Genomic DNA, 21,780 nt, shown 5'->3' on the forward strand with positions numbered 1-21,780 from the left:
TTATCAGATGTACTCCAGATATACTCTCTGCAGTCAGTGTCATACTGTTTTGGTATAATGTTGTGTTTTTATTAATTTATTATCTTTTTTTTATATTATGACAAAATCCTGCAAGCGCATTTCGGTGTCAAGACCCCCTTTTTTCCTTTTCAAACCATGGTTCTAATGTACAATTGTTCTCCAACTTCAAGGTGGATTCTCAGTTTAAAAAAAATTAAATGGAATTTAACTTCAGGGGTGATTTTCATCCATGTTCAACAAAGTAGTCGTACTATTTCTTATGCTCAATATGAGGGTGCCACACGTTTCTTGAAAACTGAGAGTAAATGGCTTTACGCAGTAGATAATAAGTGAACAAAATGAACAAAAAAAATTAAAAATAATTCCCGTTTTTAATTTTTTTACAAAATACAAAAGTATAAAAATGGCTTAACAAGGACACTGGACTGGACTGCAGATTTGTCTTCTCCGCCCAACAGGAGAAAGTAGCCAAGAGGAGAAGGAAGCTGGTTGACTATGACTCCTCCCGTCACAGCCTGGAGGCGCTGCAAGCCGCCAAGAAGAGGGACGACATCAAGATAAACAAGGTCACCGGCGGAAGGGTCGGGGGGGCCGCGGACCACCTGGGGGTTTCAAAACTGACAGAATCAAACTTTCCTTTCTTTCTCTCTCCAGGGAACAGAGGAGATGAATTACACCAAGAGTGTTTACGAAGGAATTAACAACGAGTTGAAAGACGAGCTCCCCGCTCTCTTCGACAGGTCGAATATTAACCCTCCTCCTCTTGACCCCCGACCTCTCCATGTGATACCGGCCCTACATCACCTCATCGATTTATGTTTTTCCTTTTCAGCCGTATCGGATGCTACGTGACCGTCTTCTCCGCCATCTCCAGTTTACGGAACAACTTCTACAAGGAAATGAGGACGGTAAGTTTGTTTGCCCCCCCCAAGCCCCCCTGCAGGGCGTCGCACCTGCGGCCGGATCGCGGCCCGATTGTGCGAACAAACAGGATGAGGTCTCAACTCGGCCACTTCTTGTTGCAATCAAAAATGCATGAAAACTTCTCGACCCAGAACCGAAGTTTACGTTTGTTGTCGGCTTCAAGCAGCATTAGTCGCACGACCCGACTCCTTCATCTACGGCCTCTTCCTCTTTTTCTTCTTTTGTTTTTCCTTTTTTTTCTGTCTTTTTTCTTATTTGTACAAATAAATAAACCAAGTGTTTCCCAGTGTTAAAAGGACAGGAAAATCACAAAGTTTAATGCACAGGAAACCCACCAAGCCCTAGTAAAAAATAATTATACTTATTAATAATTGACCTAGTTTTCTCATTATTCAAAAAACTTTTTTTTTACATTTTCCCCATCTTTCCAATATAAATATTTTAGTGTGATTTGCCTGCAATGCCAATAATTGTGTTATTTCTTATTTTCTCTCTCTCTCTCTCTCTCCCCCTCTCTTGATATATACACTGCTCAAAAAAATAAAGGGAACACTTAAAAAACACATCCTAGATCTAAATGAATGAAATATTCTTATGAAATACTTTGCTCTTTACACAGTTGAATGTGCTGACAACAAAATCACACAAAAATGATCAATGGAAATCAATTGTATCAACCCATGGAGGTCTGGATAAGAATCACACTCAAAATTAAATTGTAAAAACAAACTCCAGGCTCATCCAACTTTGATGTAATGTCCTTAAAACAAGTCAAAATGAATCTGTGTTGCTTCCTGAGTGGACACTATGATTTCACAGAAGTGTGATTGACTTGGAGTTACATTGTGTTGTTCAAGTGTTTCCTTTATTTTTTTGAGCAGTATATTTACGAATGTATGTATTTATTTACTTATTTCGAATTTCCATAGAAGTCAGTGTAACTTTTTCCACTATGGCAAGCAAAGGAAAATTAGAAGTTAAAAATACTTTTTTTTTTTCAAACGAAGAGTTTTCCGATCATCTATAAGACACTGATGCAATAGTAACATATCCATATCAATTTTTATTTTCTTGAATGGGCCCCCCTCCAGCTGAACATGGACCTGGAGAATGTTTTGAAAGAGCTGCAGGCCCAGCATCCCGACAAGGTCTTCGCTGTGAAGGGACTTCAACGGTGTGTGTTCAGCGCGGCGCGACATTAGGTCTGATGTATACGAAAATATCCGTGGAAAACAAATAGTTGATTTACTTTCATTCAACCTCACCAATCACAAAACATCACAAACTGCCAGACTTATATAAATGTAATACAGTGCTACATGTCCCCATTATCTCAAGCAAACAAAGAAAATAACTCAACAGCACTGCAGATATTAAATATCATATCAAATTTGACCGCTGTGTTTCGGACTCAACAGCATTCTCTAATGGCCGGAATCAGAAATACGCTCTAAACTTGGAAGTTGTGACGCTGCTGGTTCATTTATCGAGTCTAATGTTTTAAAATCGAGGAAAATATCCCGAAAATACATCCCACGGGTAGTTATAAAAACAATTAGTTGAATATTTCTGAATATTATTGTTTCATTTGTCTCTCACTTGTAAAGCGTCTTTGAGTATCATGAAAAGCACGATAGAAAACCTATGTATTATTATTATTAATATTTGCTGACAACCAGTCAGGAAATGAAATCAGTTAGAATGACTGAATTATCTTGTGAAAATAATCCAAGGGAATTTTTTTTTTCAATCAACGTTAAGGTCAAATGTTGGTCCAGAAGAAGTAGAATGCTTTTTAATTTTCTTTTTTGACATTTAATTATATTTCCTAAAAGTTCCAGAACTGCACCTTTGTACTTTTACCATTTTCTCGCTTGGCAAGTCACTGACAACCTGGATTTATACAATTATTTGCAAATGATTTATTACCAGTGTGAGTTCATGTCTGCTTTTGGAGAGATAAATGAGATCTTGTGTAATTGTACACCTAAATGTGGCAGGTATGGTTCTCTGAGGAGACGGACCCTCCTTTCCCCCAAAGCCTGGAAGACCAGTTTCTCCGAGTTCCACAGGAGCTACAGTCCAAAACCCAGCCAGAGGTTCAGCTTCAGGTCCCCGGACAAATCTCGCCACGGCACCCTGACTCGAGAGGACAACGCGTCCGTCCTCTCATCCTCGTCCCTGCAGACCCCTGTCGGTGACCCCGAGGAGCTTGACAAGGTGTCCGGTCTGAGCGGGAACCTGGACGCGGAGGCGCAGAGCGACCCCGCCGGGAACGAGCCGAAGTCAGATACCTGGACGGAGGAGGAAAAAGGGGCGAAAGAGGAAGAGGCCGAAGACGAGGGGAAAGCTCCGCCCGGCGACAGCAGCAGCGAGGCCGACTCCAAACACTCGGGCGACTCAGAGAGCCTGGAGTTCCAGCTGAACGCCGCGAGCAACGGACCCCTGAACATCCAGGAAAGCCAGGACGATCTGGACCAGACTCGGGACCCGCTGGAGAACGGAAATGTTGCCACCCATAACTCTGAGGTCCAGGAGTCGGGGGCTTCTCTCAAGGTTTGACTTTTGATTGACTCCCGGCCGAGGCATTGCCCCCCCCCAAACATGGGAGACCAGTCAAGAAGCAAAACAATGAAAAATGATTAATCACCATGAAATCATGAAATATATTATTTAAATGTTGCTAAAGAAATTAAATTAAATTAAATTAAATTAAATTAAATTAAATTAAATTAAATTAAATTAAATTAAATTAGAGCAGCACGGTGGTGCAGTTGTTGGCACTTCGGCCTCACAGCACGAAAGACCCTGGTTCAAGAGGACCCTTCTGCGTTGTGGAGTTTGCATGTTCTCCCTGTGCCTGCATGGGTTTCCTATGTTTTCTCCGCTTTCTTCCCATATTCAAAAAAAATGCAGCAGGTTAACAGGAAAAAATTGGGAAAAGTGCCCTGAATGAGTGAGTGAATGGTTGTCTGTCTTTGTATGTCGGATAAGCGGCAGACGATGGATGGATGGATAAATGAAATGAAATCAAATTAAGAGGATTTCAATCAAATCTATCTGGCATTTAGATGTATAATTGTAATTATTGGTAAAGATTTTTAATTAAGCAAAACTTTTCTATTTAAGACTTTTTAAGACTTTCTATCCTACAAATGTTAATGAAAATATTAGATATATTTTTCAAGATATTTTTGGTAATTTCTTTGTCAATTTTTGTATACTTTGAAATTTTTATGGACAAAGAAACGTCCATCGGTGTTTCCCTCCTCCATTATAAGGCAGTGTGTTATTATAAAGTATTTTACTGCATTTTAGTCGTGAACACACTGAAATACGCGGTTCTGCTTCCGGACACCAGGGGGAGGCAGCGAGCACTGGGAATCAATGCAAACACAACCACAACAAACTACGACTCACAATAACTTTTGGTTTTTGTCTCTGTTCTGTCAAGGCTGTTCACATGGACACCCAGAACTCCAAAAACACTGTGGTTTAAAGTTTCTTGCTTCTATCCGAGGTATGCTTTCTGTTATTTGTTTGTTTTTTCAATCCATTGATAGAAACAAACAAATTAACAAACCAATATCTCCTTTTCTGCTGATTCTGTGTTCAGATTTTCCAGGAATGTGTTTCAGTCCCGGCTTGATTCGAAGAGGAGAGCAGGGAGAGAGATTGATTTCAGCAGCTGCAGGAGAGGAAAAAAAATAAAAAATTCTGGAGGCAGCTGCACCCACATGTCCCTCAAACCCAATGCACCAATGACTCTTAGCTCTCTGCATTAGTTTATTTTTTCTGTTTTGAATTTACAAAGTCCCAATCAATTTAAATCCACACTATAGGGAAGTCTCGATTCATATCTTAATGGATAATCTTGATTGTCCTTCCTGAAATGTGACTTCTTTACTGCAGGGTTGTTTTTTGTTTTAAATCTGCAGCAGTTACATTGTTCTCCCATGCACCAAACAACTACTTTTCTGAATCAGACTTTAAGGGTCCACTCATATGTTTACACTGAAGACCAGGTAAAAATGATTGCTGTATTTTATATCCAGATTTATCAGATTTAATGTTGTTACAAATTCCTTTTTATACCTCTAATTTTAGCTCTATCTGTTATTTCTATCTAAAAAATAAACCTGGACTCTTGCATTTCCTCTGCACTGTAATAAAAAAAAATGAATAAAATAAAATCTAGGCAGTAAACTGTAACTATGCAGTCAATTTGTGTCAGCTTGAGTACAAAGCTCAAGCTTTGGATGTAATTGATACTTTTTCTTTTGAGCATTTTTACCCAAAATAAGGTTTTTGCAAAACATGTTGGAATGAAATTCTCTAAACCACAGAGCGAGAAGGCCGAAGCTGGTATATTTTACAGATGTAACAAAGTATCACTCTGACAGAATTCAACGCTTTCAAATCTTTGCAATAAATATGCCACGCCAACATTCGAGTTGTAGTCCAAAATATCATTTGCTTTGTTTTCTCTTCGAGCTGCGCCATTTTAGCCGAGATATTTTCAAAGAAAAAAAAAAAAATTCCCCTGGACATAAATATCAATTTGGATTTGTGGGAAAACCAACTCTGGCCCCCTTTTGGTTGATAGTGTTTCAGAAAATGTAAAACTATTAAGACTATGTATGGCTCCGGAACCACTGGATGATATTAACTGTAAGAAACAAAACAATAACAAAAAAAATGCTGGAAATAAAAAAATAAGTACTGAGAATTAATGGAGGGTCTGTTAAATAATTGGCTCATCAGCTGTAGTCATGCAAACACTTATAAGGTCCTGACACACACACACACACACACACACACACACACACACACACACACATATGCTTTGTATACTTTAAATGATATTCAATGAATTTCAGGTCAATCTGAGAGGTTCCTCCATATCTCACAGTAAATGTCTATCATGTGTTTAAATTAAACCTTCAGATCAATCCTACTGTTCTACTTTAGCTTTAAGGCTTTTATATATTATTCTTTAAAAAAAAACTTAAAAAAAAAAACATTTTAATTATTTATAGGAAACTGTTTCGGGAGTTGTTTTGTAATGGCCCATGTGTCTGTGTGTGTAATCTGATTATGCAAACAGATAATGAATACACACTCACTAACCTCAGTATGTACTCACACTGTGTTTAATCATTTGATTCTGCACACAAAAAACAAGATAAACCACACAAATCTCCAACAGACGCTGAAAAAACCCTTAAAGTCTGGAATCACTCTCTTCAGAACAGGTCACATTTGAAATGCAGACTTTTATGGATGTTAACCTTGAACTCCTCACAGGCAGACAATAGATATCTATTTCTATTGAAAAAAAAAAAAAGCTGTGATAATTGAGCTTGAATGCAAACAATTACATAATCACACCAAAATGGACCCTCAGGAATCCTTCATAAGGAAAAGTAATAATGATTATTATTGTTCTAATAATAATGAGTTGAAGGAAAACCTGGGTGATGGAAATTCACGACAAAAAAAGTCCCTCATATCGAGGGGGGGAAATGAATTAAAAAGTCAGCAGAGGTGTGAAAAAAAAAAAAAAAAAAAAAATATATATATATATATATATATATATATATATATATATATCTGTAGAGTACTTGTTTTTAAACAAAACAAAAAAAAAATGAAATAATCTTTGCATTACTGGAGTGTACCTATTATTTACCGAGAAGTGAGACGTCTGACGAATAGATGATCTGTGTATCTGGGAGGGGGGGAGCGGAAATCGTGCGCGGCTCACGAGTGCGGAGGAAAAAGTGTCCCGCTCCACCTTCTTTCTCTTTTTATTTTCCACTTAAAAAAATCTTCTCCAACCACCTCCGCCGCCGTCGGAACCACTCGCTTTTTGACGCATTTGTTATATTTTTCTTTAAAAAAAATAGTTTCGTCCGCCACGGAAGCCGAACCGGAACAAACCGCTTTCGAGCTGCTCGCTGACGCGCGACTGCGCCCAGGTAAGTGAACGCACCGCGCAGCTGGCATCATTATGAAGAAAAAGAAGAAAAAGAATCAACGTCAAATTTTGTTTTTGACACTTTTACTCGCTTCTACTCGAACCGTCAGGCGTTAAAAAGGCCAGTTTGACTCGAATTCGTAAAGTGAGACAAAAGAAAGTCCGGCGAATGTGAGCCCACCGAGAGTGGTGCGTTCAAGAACCGTGTTGCTTTCACTCCAGGGGAAATTTCTCGAATTGAGTGGTCTTTTGAAAATAGTTCGTAATATAACTTCTCCGTTTGTTCCTTGCAGGTTTTAAAGACTGGTAACTCGTTTAACTGTAAACCATGAACGGTAAGTAAACTTACCCCCCCCATTTTTTAATCTTTTAACCCTCGTGTTGCCTTCAAGTCCAGCGGACGCATGAGTAAAACGACCCTCCTGTTGCTAGCTCAACCTTTTAGCATCTTTTAGCATTCAAATGAATAAATATAAGTTAAGAGGTATTTGAAATTATAGATATTAATTTTGGGGATTTCCTTCTGTGTTACCAGTGCATTTGGCTAAAGTTACCTCTGAGGTGCAATTGTTGTCAACCCCCCTTCCACACACACTCTCTCTCTCTCTCTCTCACACACACACATTCACACACACACACACACTGAAAGGGGAAACTGAGATATCACACAGGGGAAACATACCGATACCCCTGTCAGTCACTCTCTGTTATGGAGCCTGGTGGCATTTATTTCTAAGGTGCTTTCAAGTGCCCTAAAAATACATTTTGAACGATCAGCGGCGACGTGTCAGTCAGATGAAACGAATGAAACTAATTGTATATCAGATCAGTTCTCAACATGAAAGTAATAAATTAGCCTGACCATTTTTTTAGACATTTTGGATCCATCTGAGTGAAAATCTAATTTCAAGCAGCTTTATTATGTTCAGTTATGTGCGTGTGTGTTCCCATCTTTGAGGTGAGAACTGCGCCACCGAAGAGAAGAGAAACAATCTGGCAGGGTAAATAAAGTTCTCTTGCAGGAGAGAGGTGGTGGTTTCTTTACTTCTGTAGGACTTTTAATTAACGGCCTCTTTGTCTTCACCGTTCTAGTGGCTGCCGTCACACGCAAACAATCCAATCACTGGCACAATAATTGCATCACTGACCAGGGGTGGGGGTAGGGGGCTCAGAAATAAATAAGAAGTTGGCAGGTCTGTTTAAGTCCCAACCCTTGTTAAAGTGATTTACTGCATAAAAAAAACAGCAAGCAGCCTTTCACAACAGCAAGACGCTGCATTGTCACTTTTTTCTTTTTTCTTTATTTAAAAAATCACGTCTCGTGTCCGTTTCCCTCCATCAGTTACAGATGCAGCCCCGTTGATCACCGTGTCCACGCCGGCGTCAGGGGATGGTGAGTACGCCAAGAGTTTGGGTGGTTTAAGAAGTCCGTAGCTGAGTTGAAACGCACAGATTAAGTGTATGTGCGTGTCAGATAAGGTGAATTGGATAACGCCTACAATTGTATCTTGCGCTGAAACCTCCGATCGGGCTCCTCCTCCTCGCTGTTGTGTTTTCATGGCCAGTTTTTCCTCCTCCTTCGTGGAAAGTGTCCAGGGGTGCAGGAAACATGAGAACATTTCCGAGACTCCTGTCTGAGCAAAGTCTCACATGTCTTGCTTCCTCACATTTTTTTGGGGGTGGTGAACAAGAGCAGGAAGGCTCTGTCACTCCATCTCTTCCTCACCCGCCCTTTACCAGCTCAACCTCTCAGTGTCAGCCGTTGTGAAAAGGAAGTAACAGAAACAGCGAGCGTTGGGTTTTTACTCACCGTGACGGAGATGTCCATGTTGCAGCTTATGGGTCTGATGCCTTCAGGCTCCCTAGATCAATATTTGTGGAGTAGCATATCTGATTGCTCTGCTGCATCCGCATCACAACCGCATGCAAATGTTGCTTTGACACTGATATCCGGTTAAACGTAGGTTGTAATGTCCATTCAGGGAGGTGTCAGGCCAGACGTTGATGCGGTATTATTTCCGAGTTATCCTGAAGGGACCAGAACAGGACCCTCATCATATTTGCATCCTGCTTTTTTTTTTTTTTTTCGTGATCTTTCCAACATTTCCAGTCAAATCGAGGCTCTTTTACAGCTGGTTTGTGGTTTTTCTTTAACAGTCTTATGTAATGAAATGATCTCCGATATAAAGTCGGACTTGCAGTCGATCAACAAAGCAATAATTGGAACAATTTGGATGCTTTACATCTTACTGACCCTATTCGTCCTCTTAATGCATGGAACACATCAGGGCTTTTTTCGACTCCCGGATTCCCTACTCAAGAGGGGCATTTGGGCCAAGTAAAGTAGCAGTAGTGCAGTCAGCGGACAGTCGAAGTGCTTGTTCTTCAAAGAGAACAACTTTTTGTCTTGCCTGCTTTCGGCTCAACACCATCTATCCTGTATCCCTCAGTGATGACGACAGCGATCCCCACAAACCCGGACTCCGCAGTTATTGCAGGTAATTCTTCGGTGATTATCTCGTATTTGAATTATAAAATGAAAAAAAGACGATAATATGCTTATACACTGTGTCTGTTCCCCCTCCAGTGGTTGTAGTCTTCCTTCTGTTGACGTTGGGGGTTCTAGCTGTCCTGCTGTACCGATACCTGTGCCATAACAAAGGGGCCTACCGGACGACAGGGGAGCTGGCTCCAGGCGAGGACCCCGATGAGGAGTACGGGAGCCAGGCCAGCACCCAGAAGAAGGAGTATTATATATAAACCTCCCCACCTCAAACACACACACACCGCTCTGCCACATCGGCTCTGGAGGTGTTCCATTGCAGTAGTTGAGGTTCAGGGAAAGTTTTTTTCCTTCTTCCGACACCCACTATGTTTTGAGGAGAGGCTGTGACTTGTGCACGCCAGCCAAACACCTTTGGGATAGTGCTGTCGGTTCCCACCTGAAACAGGCACCAAAGTAAAACCAAAGATGTATGTTTTGATAAAAGATGAAGGCATGAATCAGGTGGTGGGCTTGAAAAAAAAACTGATACATGATAAATCCAGATGCTTGCTGGACGATAATACTGTATATCAGACACGTTTGCTCAAGATACGTTTAATGTTTCTCTTTTACTGTATCACTCCAGCACTACGTTCTCTGGTGCAGCCGTTACATTTTTATTTAACACATCAGTTATTGTTTTTCTTGTGATGATATTTTATAAGCTAGCCAAATATTGTTGTATTGTTGTCACTGTACCGGGCTTTGTTTTGTAATGACATGGTTATTAACTTCCCTGTTTGAGATAAATATGGAAGGTAATAAATCATGTCAACATGTGAGGTTACAGCGTGGATTTTGAATGTCAAAAAGAGACAGTTTTTCTGTCCACCCAATTTCCCCTATATTCCAACAAGATTTTAAAAAGAAACAGAGAGAGAGTGTGATCTTTTCCAGTCTCTGAGTTCCTCCCACAGTTGAAAGGCTGGCCGGCCCCGTGATTGACAGCTGACCAGTCCAGGTTAAAACCCACCTCTTAAAGCCCGAGGCGTGAGGTTACAGTCCGAGTTCTGTCGTCCCACTCACCTCCATCAGAACCATCACGCAGCCGGTTCTCCAGAATATAACAGTTAAGCTTTAATCACATTACAGAATCCCAAATATCACATCGCAAGATTATCATGATGCCAAGTTTAATACATTGCACATGTAAACAAAATAAAACCACAAACTTTTGAAATTTCCAAAATAACCTTTATTCTAAACTTACATTTTAAATTTTAAGTTTAGTATAAAAAAGTTAAGTGCACCTAAGTTCTTTTTTTTTTCAAAGTATTCCATCTTTGACATGTCTCAGCAAACTGTAGTGACACTCATCTCCTTTAGTAATCTTAAAAGATAGAATGTGTACCAAAGTCTGTAACATCACTTTAGTACAACATCTATTTTTTACAAAATCTTGTGAAGAGAATCCCTGAACTATGAATGTCCATAATCCTTCAACAAAGAGTGATCCTTTAGCTGGCTGTGGTTGGCATAGCATCTACTGGTCGGCTGCAGCGTTACAGTACTTCATATTGCTGGGACGAAGCCACCATTATGCTGTTTTACAAACACAGTCAGAGCAGAGATGGAAAACGAAACAAAACAAAAATATTTGCTGAATGAATTATGGGAAGTTTTGACAGCTGTGGCCTCTGAAACTGCCAGTTTTAGTGGCGTTTCTAGTTATGAATTCTTTTTAAATGTATTTGCTCGGGGGCGGCGCCAAACCCGGAAGAGCGTGTTCGGCGGGTAACGCCCAGGTCCCCGATAGTTTCAGGACTACAAGGGTGGCCCACTTCCGGGAGGCGCGGGGCGTCTCCATGGTAACCAACACCGTAACAACAGCGGTTGGCGCCACACTGATTCGACCTGTCCAAGATTCACAGACATCGAAAACCCCAACCCCGCTTGGCCGTGAATTGTGGCGAAACCTCATTCCACAAGACACTCAGTAATGACGGCCATGATGCTCCCGGAAGTGAGGTGTGAAGCCCGGAAGGATCCGCAGCCCGGGAAATTTCGACTCGTCAATATGGAATCGGACGGTAAAACCAGAGACGCTACTCAATGTTTGCTGATATTAGTTTGTCACAAAGCAAGGCCGCATTAATCAATTAACGCAAGTTCGTCTCTTTCTGTTACAGTAGCCGCAGCTAATATTAGCGTCTGCTCATCGTTATCACAGCGTTAAAATAAACACCACGCGGCAAGAAATCTCCAAATTAGTTAAGAGTGATGTAAAATATGGTCGAAAAATCACCACCACGACCGATCATTTGTTCCACACTGCCGGGAGAATGTACGCCACCAACTTTAGCTAGCTACAGAAGCCGTTCGCGAGAGCGTTCAGTATTTAACAAATTTGTAAATTTCACAGAAAACTACACCATTTCACGAAAACTGCAGCTGGTTTCACCTGCTGCCTGGTGTGATTTATTCACAACCGTGAAGTTAGAATTATATAAAAGTTTGTGATAAATATACGTCACATTTAAGTTAATATTTTCTAAGTTTTATAGCCACCACTTCCGGTCGTCGTCTGCGGTAAATGACGTCATTGTTGCTGTGGGGGATGGCACATGGAGGCTGCTTTTCCTGCCAGACGGACGTGGCGCACAAAGGCGGCTTCCTGGTATATGAACTCCTGTTCCAAGTCTGGATGCAGGAATTACAAGTCTATTGGCAAGTTAGGTGAAGTTCCTCTGTTGGCTGTAGCTGTTGGTGCTTTTTCAAGTAGTCGAAGTAGCCGAAAGTGTAAACGATGGTAAAACCATGTAAACCACTGGCATTAGCCAAACTGTTATAAATGTCCACATCAGGATTTCATCGTGGCTATCAACAGACTTATCTGTAATTTAGACCCTAATCATGAGGTTTTTCTTCATTGTGAAACCATGGTATCGCTTAATCCTTTAGTTAGGTGTGTGCCAAATAATGGACCTGACTGATCATCTGTTGCGACAGGGTGTTGTCTGGTTTGAGCTCAAAGCAAACTTCTCCCGTCTGCAAGTGACCTTGATTTAAAAGCCATTTTCTCACTCTGTCTTTTATGGCCGTTTCAGCCCAATACTTAAGACTGCTTAGTACCTAAAACCCTAATGGAGCTGGTCTTAAAATGATGAGGAAAAGGTCTGTTTACCAGCTTGAAATCTCATTATTAGATTTATTTCGCTTTAAGGACTGCTGAGCATCACTGTGGTTGTGACTTAAAGACATATACTAATATGGATTTTACACAGGCTCGTTGACAGATTGATCTATAATTTATATCGGGTAACTGATATTGTATCTTTGAGAATACTGACATTTTCAATTCGTACTAAACGGTTCCTCGTATACAAGAGGAAAATGAGTAAAAGATAGATTGAAGAGATTTGTCAAACTGAAAAATCTAGGACTGTTACCTCAAAATACCAACAATCAATCGCCTTATCGTATCTGTCTGCTATTTCCTTATTTTGGTATATCAAATTATAACCATTTTGGTTTATTCTTTGCCTTTATTATATATGCTATGAGTTAGATGGATGATTTTGTTTAGGCTATGTTCAGGAAAACAAAACAAAAACCTAGCTTGTAGTTGGACCGGACAAACCGGTACGATTGCAGTTTTCTTTTCGAAGTGATGCGAAACAGGTTATCATAATTTTGAACAATTCTGTGATTATAGAGAAAGAGCACAAATGAGGCATCTCAATTCATGTGATTGGTCTCTCCTTTTGGTGAAGCATGTTACCTTTATGACTGCGCCAGTATGCTATTGGAGTCATTTTGTTGGATCAAATTGGCTCTCTAGCGCCCCACAAATTTGGGCTGTGCTTTGTAATTCCAACCCCCTTTGTTTTCTGCTCTTGACAAGGGAGTACCGGTAACTAAATATTGAGTGGTGGCTGCAGCTGTCAAAACTTAGCATGGGAAAGTCGGATACCCAGTGGCAATGGAGATGCTTTCAGACACCAAAAGATGAAAAATAAGTACAAATATCACACTCACTCACTCACTCACTCATATCCGTACTGACTTAGGCTCAGCTTCGGACATCGCATTTTAGCATAAATGACTAAAGATTCTAAAAAGGTGTTTGATCAGCGGCGAACGAAAAGACTGTTGTGGAAATGAACGGTTGTGCTGACAGTTTGCATACACCTTCAGGCCTCGCATTTATACATCTCAATGTTATTTTTTTAAAAAACTGACTGGAGGTTGATGTACGAGTAGCATCCAAAAGTGTTCAAAATTCTCACAGCTTTCTTTCAAAAAAAAAAAAAAGACGATAAGAAGCCAGAACAATAGTAGTAATACTAATAAAAAGGAAAAACGAGTAGCCCCTTGTAAGCGATTTCTAATATTTGCTCAGCAGTGCATCATAAAAAAATTGATTCAAATTTGTACATAGCAAAAAGGTGCAAACGTGTGCAACAACTCAAAACATGAAATTCACCCACAGTGACATTAACCCACCAACTGGTGATTGCAGTCATGTCGGACCTAAGTTCCGCCCATCGAGTGATTCAACGATATGTTTGCTTTTAAAATGTGACATTTGAAAGAGTCACAACCAAAACATGAGTGCATTGAGACCAAATCTTTGGTACAACCAGCTCATTGGTTATACAAATAGAAACTACCTTCTACTTATGTGTAAAACAGACCGATGACGGAACGACAGAAAGGACGTCAGCTTCCGGCGAAGTCTCCTCTCCGTGTCGTGAGAGAGGGGAAAAAAGAAAAAACGCTGACGAGAATCGAGCGCCGTCGCGAAGGTGGCGTTCTGTTTCTATGATGGATTGATACTTTAATGTCACAATTATACTCCGTGAAAAGACAAACAATGGAGGTAAATTCCTGAAAAGTTGTACAAGAAAACATGTAGTGTGCAGGAAAAAAAAGAAACATACTCTGGGTATCCGACTGCGAAACAGAAAAAGGAGACAAAAAAAAAAAAAAAGAGGGCTAAAATGTTACACCAACCACCCCGTCTCAGTCAACTTACTATTTGGATTTACTTAAAATGTTTTTTTCTTTCCTTTAAGTTTACTGAAGTTAAGTTTCTTTAAATTCGGGTTATCCCCAGTGCTCTTTGGCACTTTTACTATGTTCATCTACAAGTTGCCCAACAAGGTACAGTAAACCACTTTGGCTATTGCGTGGAGTATTTTCTTGGATTTTTTTCTTTTTCGCGTTTGTAATTTAATCAATTTACAAATGAATTGAATGCGTTGAATTCTCAAGAGACAGTTACTGCGCCACAGTTTAAACTTGGTATTTTGGATACTGTGCAAAAGACAAGACGATTCTAGCTAAAAGCATCCAAGATGTGGATATTCTTTCCTTTTTTTTTTTAATATAGTTGAGAAGTAGCTTCTCGTACTCATACGTATATTTACATGGAACTAGAACACTTAGTTTAACTACACTAAAACTTTTCAAAATAAAATGACAAGTGGAAACTATTTCTTTTTTCCTCTCAATTAAACAGCGGTTCACTTTCACCATAAAGCGGCTAAACTATATAACGCGGGTCCCGATATTTCGACGTCTCGTTCACGTAGCTCTACAGGTGCACGAGAACATCTGGGGTGTCCTTTCTGTTCTGCTCAGTCGGGAGGGGGGGCGAGGGGGAGACCAGCGAACAAACAGGGATGCCTGAAACGAGGTTCGGTCTGGATTCGTCAAGAAAAAGAAAAAAGGTGAGACCCGATGGAGGAACAAAGGAATGGATTCTGCAACGTTAGATATTTGCGTTTGTCGTCCTCAGGCAGTGGCGTCAATCGTTTCGTCTCTACGTCAGAAGTGGAGTACTGTACCTTTCACGAGGGCTCTAAAATATTACATTCCGTTAGGTGATATCAGTATTGTGGCGAGGCCGAGCAGCCTGTCGAGGGGGAAGGGGGGGTACGGGAAGGGGATAAGGGGGCACTGGACGAGGGGGATGCGGAGGAGTCGCCGCCGCTGTTACCAGATGGTGTAACCGCCGCTGGATCCGCCCAAGAAAAAGTTGTTCTTGCGCTGCGTCATCATGACGTTGGCGCCCTGCATGGCGGCCAGCTGAGCTGCGTTCGGGGGATGTCCAGGTGGTGGGGGCTGGGGATGGAACATAGAGATGGTCAACATCTGACACATTCCTCTTAATCTAACTCCATCTCTGAAACAAAATAATACTCAACAGAGCAGGAGCACTAGAAAGTTCAGGGGGAGAAACTAAATGAATAAAAACCAGATTCAGGGCTGATTGGTGTGGGGTGGGGGGAGTCAATCGTAAAATGTGGCAGTTAAGTTGTGGTAAATCTCGTGTTAGATACAAAACATGAATAAACTGAGTTTGGTAAGCTGTGAAGGGAATTTCAAACCAACGACAGCACCACTGATCTGGAAGCGAATTAGAAGAAGTCCCCCTTTTTCTAGGTGCCAATTTAGATTAAATGTAGTAAAAACAAATCTGCAACCATTGAAGTCAAACATATAACAGGACTGAATAGATTTTTTTGTTTGTTTAAAAAAAAATGAATATTCTCCACTGGAAAGTTTTTTTTTCCAACCAGAAGCAGCATCAGCGAAAAATGTTATTGTTCTGCTTTGTTAAACAGTGAGAGAAGTAGAACCGGGAGGGTCAAGAGAGCCTCCTGGAGTCCTGAGTCTTCAGGTCCTCTTCACATTGGCCTGGGCCAGACAAATTCAGGATCTACATCATGTTTTTCAGGTTATTTTGTTTTCTCCTGAAAAATGGTCAGAGTTCACTTGAGTTGAATATTGTTTGCACAGACTCAGTGTGTTGGATCCATCCATCTTCCCCTGCTTATCCAGAGTTGGGTTGTGGGGGCAGCGGGTGGAGCAGTGAGGCCCAGAACTCCCTCTCTCCCCGCCACATGGTCCAGCTCCTCTGGGGGATACCAAGGCTTTCCCAGGCCAGCCAGAGACGTACCTCTCTCCAGCATGTCCTGAGTCTTCCCCATGGTCTCCTCCCAGATGGACATGCCCGGAATACCGGCGTCCAGGAGGGATCCTGACCAGATGCCTGAGCCACCTCACCTGACTCCTGTCAATGCGGAGGAGCAGCGACTCTACTCTGAGCTCCTCCCGGATGATCAAACTTCTCAACCTATCACTAAAGGAGAGCCTGCCACCCTGCGGAGAAAACTCATTTCGGCCTCTTGTATCCGCAATCTCGTTCTTTCGGCCACTACCCACAGCTCATGACCATAGGTGAGAGTGGAAACGTAGATCGATCGGTAAATTGAGAGCTTTGCCTTCTGAGATCTTGGCCTGATGAAGCTAACAGAACCACATCAATTGCGAAAAGCAGAGATTGGATCCTGCCACCAAACCGGATCCCCTCAACACCCTCGCTGTGCCGTAAAGGTTATGAACAGAATCTGTGACAAAGGGCAGCACTGGTGGAGTCCAACTCTCACCGGAAATCGTTCTCTCTGGTCTGCCCGAACCCCTCCCACGCCTGAGTTTTTTGAACGGCCAGCCGCCTCCGGAGTCCCACAGGCCAGAAAGGCCTGATAGGACTCCTCCTTCAGTTTGACGGCATCCCTCACCACTGGGTTCACCAGCGGATTAGAGAGTTGCCGTCCCGACAGGCGCCGACCACCATACGGCCATAGTTCCAGTCTACCACCTCGACAAAGGAAGCACGGATCATGGCCCATTTGGACTCAATGTCCCCCGCCTCCCTCAGGACGTAGGTGGGAGTCAAAACTCCTTCTGACAGTATGTTGTGGAGAAAAAAAAAAAGTTGATTTTCTTTACAAGGATATGGGTTCAAGGGCCACATATCTCAATCGATTCCCCCTCTTTCAATCGTATTCAGTGTTCGGATACTCACTGGGATGGAAACGCTGCTGCCTGCTGTGAAGCGAGCGCCGGCGTCGAAGCCGCTCTCCACCATCACTGTCGAGCCATGCGGGTAGACTGCGCCCATGGGATAGTACGCCATGGGGACGTTCTGGCCCACCGGCCCGACCGGCATGTGCGGCTGCATGGGCATGAACACCTGAGCACCAGGGTAGGGGGAGGACATCTGAGGCACCTGACCAGTCACCTGAGGTGGAAGCACATATCTGGGCTGGTATATCTGGGGAGGAAGAGGAAGCGGCGTGTTTAGAAGACCCCCACAACTACTATTAATCCTGCACCCGGACCCCGTCAGTGGACTCGGAAGGGTTACCTCAGAATATGCAGGTGGCGTGTCTGTGTAAGGAGGTGCCTGAGGAGACATTTGCATAGCGGGAGGGTATACAGGTGCAGAGCTCTGCTGAGGGTAGACAGCCTGCTGTGGATACGAACCTGCAAAACAACATTTTTCAGGTATTAAACTGATCCTGTGGAGTTGTTCTCCCCTCCTGGGGACCCACTGGCCTGTATTTTAGAGGCCTCTTTACTCCAGTCACGCAGGATTGCAAATAACGAGCTGTTATCAGGCTTGTGCCGAGCCCAACGGTGACCCCTTTAGTAAAATGGGATGTTTCGGAGCATTTAGGACATCTTGGACATTATTACAGCGGCTGGGACAGAAATCCCATCCCAAGCGACTGAGGGTAAGTCTTTGCGCCATATTTTTGTAAAGTACTAACTTTGGAGTGAAACAATTGGAAGGTCAAACATATTTGCAAGCAAAACAACAACATATAACTGTCACTTAAAAAATGTAAAAAAGAAAAAAATCAGACAGTGCATTAAGGCCGAACCACTTTTTGTGATGATTCAAAAGATCGTCTTGAAGGCGGCAGCAAAATCGAGAGAATTTACTCAACTAAAAAGCACAAAAGAATAAATGAGAATATTTTCTATGGCTTGCTCTCGAATGAACAGTAAAGTATCCATCCTCGTCTTTGCAATCGAGAAATCTTAAACAGCCATTTTTCCTGTTAAACATCTAAATACCCTTCCTCGGTGTCTTGTAAACCATGGGGGAAGGGACCCTGGGGACCCCTGGTCCCAGTCAGTTGACAGGAAATCTGTATGTCATTGAGGAGGGTACCTGCTGGGCCCCTGGGATCTAGGATTTGGCACTACTTTGAATACAATGGGGCTCCCAGTCAATCAACTGCTTATGTTAATTAAATAATCGATAAAATTCATGAGTTACAAGTGAAAAAAGAAGTTGTTCACTTTCCATGGAAAATTAAAAATAACTAACGAGGTGTACAAATGTACACCGGAAGTTATTTGCGGAAATCCCACAACGATTGTCGTTCACCGTTCGATTAATCGAAACTGATAATCTATCGCCGCTACGGATCGTGTCCGACGGACGCTAAATAATAGAAATCCCGTTGAAAACGCTGATATTAAAAAAAAACCAATCGAATTGGGTTTATTTTAATCCCTTTAACGGGAGCGCCGTTGTTTTGACCGAAGTACGGAGAGGACCGCCGCCGAGGGCACTGACGCAGATTCAAAGATTCCTTCGCATCGGGGGGGAAACGATAACCGGAGAGCCCGAGTCCGAGTCCGGCCCCCCCCCGTCCGCTTCTTTCCGCCGTGAAACATGTCCCCGCGGCCGCCCTCGATAGCGACTGAACCTGGCTGTTACAAAAGAAAGATAATAAAGAAAAAAAACGGACGGCGGAGCGAATTTTCATTTATTTATTTATTTGAAAACGGTGACCGCAACGGAACAATAACCGGGAGCCAAGCTAGGCAAGCTAACCTCACGAGCTACCGGGAAGCGTCGGTTTATTGTCACGTATGTCGTTACACGTCAAGTCCGCCGCCGCCGCGGACACACACACAAACACACACACACGTACACACACACACACATACACACACACAAAGCCCCCCAAAGGCTTCTTCGTATCTTCGCTTAAACGTCAGCGACGCGCCCGCGGAGGGCCGCCCGGAAAATCGCGGCGACATCCGGGGCCCGACATACCTTTGTTGTTCATCGTCACGGAGCGATGGGTAAGCGGGGGGAAAGTGTCGGATTTTCGGCGGAGATCTGCGCTTCTTGTCACGGCCTTAGAAACAGGTTACGGCGTACAATCATTCACTTCCTTGTTTTTCAGCTTCTTGTTGTTGTGGAAGTGGTGACGTCACTGGCTCTCGATCTATGGTTGTTCGGAATCCGCCGCTCAGGCGTCTCGCGCGCCCTCTAGAGGCCAAAATGCGGAAGTGTCGGGTGTTTTTGTTCGTGGGGGAGGGGGATCGAGTGAACATTGGCTCTGGGGTCAAAACGAGTTTGAACTAGATTCGGAGGTGGTAAAAACGGGGCTGGGATTCATTCACGGGACACATTTTGAGTTCTTCGTCTTTCATTTTTTCACTCGCTCATCCCGGCTGTCGTTGGGCAAGAGGCGGGGTTCACCCTGGACCAATCACAGGGCTGCATATAGAGGCGATCAACCATTTACATGTCAAATGGGGAATTACAACCATTCACTCACTCATTCATATGTCATATGGAGACATACGATTATTTACGCTCTCCTTCCATTCACTTATCATATGGAGACATTCTGCCTCAATTATCTGTGGGTCTTGTTCACGAGTGACGGGAGGAAGGAGCAGAAGATCGACAGGTCAATCGGTGCGAGGTCTGCAGCGATGCGGACTCTGTACCGGTCTGTCGTGGTGAAGAAGGACCTGAGCCAAAAGGCGAAGCTCTCAGTTTACCGGTCGAGCTACGTTCCCACCCTCACCTACGGTCACAAGCTTCGGGTAGTGACCGAAAGAACGAAATTGCGGATACAAGCGGCCTCCCTCATCCAGAAGGAGTTCAGAGTGGAGCTGCTTCTCTTCCACATAGAGATGAGCCAGATGAAGTGGCTGGGGAGAGGGAGGTGTGGGCCTCACTGCTCAGGATAAGCAGGAGAAGATGGATGGATGGATGGATGGATGGATGGATGGATGGATGGACTGATGGATGGATGGATGGATGGAGACATACAACTATTCTTGTCTTCATTCACACACCATATGGAGACAAATAACCCTTCATGTTGACATACAGAGACATACAAGCGTCAGCTTTCATTTACACTTCATATGGGATATACAACCATCCACTCTCTCATTCATGATGTGATATAGAGACATACAACCATTCACTCTTTCATCGGCACATCTGGGGAGAACATCATCTCAGCGAAAACACGTAAACTCCACACAAAAAGGCCCACCGTCAGAATCCAACCAGGGACCTCCGTGCTGTCCTTATTCCCGCAAAACAAACTCAAAACAATTGCTAAGATATAATGACATGTTGTAATACATAAAAATAAAAAAAAATTGAACAAATAAGTATTCTGAAATCAATCTTGACCTTATCTGAAATACATTTTTTTAGAAATGAGTTTTTAATTGCAAAATATTGAATCTTTATGTAATTGCACAATTCATTTGTTTATTCAGATGAGGACCTTGAAAGAGGTAACGAATCCTCAAGAGAGTAGTGCATAAAGTTGTAATTTTTCATGGAGTAAAGCAAAAACCTAAGTTTTAAAGTCCTAATTTTTTTCTTTACATTAATATTTCACTTTCTAAATTGCATAAATTTGATCTGGTTTTCTTCTTGTCTATGTAGCACTTTAGGCTCTTTTTTTTTTTAAAGCAATATAAAGGAAATTGAGCTGAGGAAACAAAAAGACCCTGTCAGTTGGAAAAGCTGCGGCAGATCAACTGTACATTTAGGCCGTAAACAGTTCCATTTTTTATATAGTAGAAAATAACAATAGCTGTATTGACTCATGTAGCACACTGCTGACTCAGGACCCCCCACCCCCCACTCCCACCATTACCGAGAACCACTATTCAAGAGGATAGGCCTACTAAGATATAAGGTACTTTCCAAAGGCATACAGGAGAAGAACATGGAGGATTGGATTTAAATCCCAACGCCGAGCCGTGTTTCAGACCCACATTTGATCACGAGTTTCCCCATGCCCTCAGAAACAGAACCCTGGTCATAGGTTGCATAATAAAATCAAATCCCCATTATGCTTAATACTGTGTTTGCAGGAGTTTTGTGCTGACTCAATTGTTTGTTAGTTTGGTCACGGGTGTTTGCGGTTCTCACATCACTTCGTCCGCCATCCCGATAACAGGTCTGACTTTGGTTCCGTGTGTTCGGGGCCTCGGTGAGAGATGAGGCAGGGATGAACTTTTACTGTCCCCCGGAGAAAATTTGTCATGGGCTGAAGTAGCTACGCAGAGCCAGGGACGAGCAGGGCGATATAATACACCAGCTGAGAAATACATTCATCATCGACGAGGCGATGCGGCGGTGTGGCGGTGCGCTGGTGCACAAAGTGCTGCATCCGCTGCAGTAACTTGAAACATCGCAGGGCGACATCATCCTTCATCCCTTTATTCATCA

General features: G+C 42.6%; 2 protein-coding genes and 1 long non-coding RNA gene across 4 annotated transcripts in view; 2 read left to right on the forward strand and 1 right to left on the reverse strand.

The window, feature by feature from the left end:
• Window positions 1-5,138, forward strand: part of bin2a (bridging integrator 2a) — a 10,941-nt gene extending 5,803 nt beyond the window's left edge. The window contains exons 7-13 of the mRNA XM_086159547.1: window positions 480-587; window positions 676-761; window positions 854-929; window positions 2,037-2,119; window positions 2,946-3,501; window positions 4,400-4,465; window positions 4,562-5,138. Of these exons, the coding sequence (XP_086015673.1) occupies window positions 480-587; window positions 676-761; window positions 854-929; window positions 2,037-2,119; window positions 2,946-3,501; window positions 4,400-4,444 (954 nt within the window). The 3' untranslated portion in view covers window positions 4,445-4,465; window positions 4,562-5,138. The remainder of the gene's footprint in view (window positions 1-479; window positions 588-675; window positions 762-853; window positions 930-2,036; window positions 2,120-2,945; window positions 3,502-4,399; window positions 4,466-4,561) is intronic.
• A 1,554-nt stretch (window positions 5,139-6,692) lies between these two features.
• On the forward strand, window positions 6,693-10,318 carry LOC147227084 (uncharacterized). Of its 2 annotated transcripts, none has more exons than XR_015107129.1 (5): window positions 6,693-6,926; window positions 7,219-7,260; window positions 8,268-8,318; window positions 9,376-9,423; window positions 9,513-10,318. It is a non-coding gene; the product is annotated as an uncharacterized LOC147227084 (long non-coding RNA). The 2 variants fall into 2 exon arrangements; XR_015107130.1 differs by lacking the exon at window positions 6,693-6,926 and adding an exon at window positions 6,936-7,114.
• A 268-nt stretch (window positions 10,319-10,586) lies between these two features.
• dazap2 (DAZ associated protein 2) lies at window positions 10,587-19,555 on the reverse strand. The gene is made up of 4 exons (XM_086159815.1): window positions 19,339-19,555; window positions 17,629-17,747; window positions 17,287-17,535; window positions 10,587-15,539 (listed from the first exon to the last, which is right to left on the reverse strand). Exons 1-4 carry the CDS (start codon window positions 19,349-19,351, stop codon window positions 15,411-15,413), a joined length of 510 nt encoding a protein of 169 aa, XP_086015941.1. The 5' UTR covers window positions 19,352-19,555; the 3' UTR covers window positions 10,587-15,410.
• Between the last annotated feature and the right edge of the window lie 2,225 nt (window positions 19,556-21,780).

This window comes from Fistularia commersonii, chromosome 14 (genome assembly GCF_037954325.1).
Source record: "Fistularia commersonii isolate RoL2024-O1a breed Wild chromosome 14, RoL_Fcom_v1.0, whole genome shotgun sequence".
In the NCBI taxonomy this organism is placed as follows: Eukaryota; Metazoa; Chordata; class Actinopteri; order Syngnathiformes; family Fistulariidae; genus Fistularia; species Fistularia commersonii.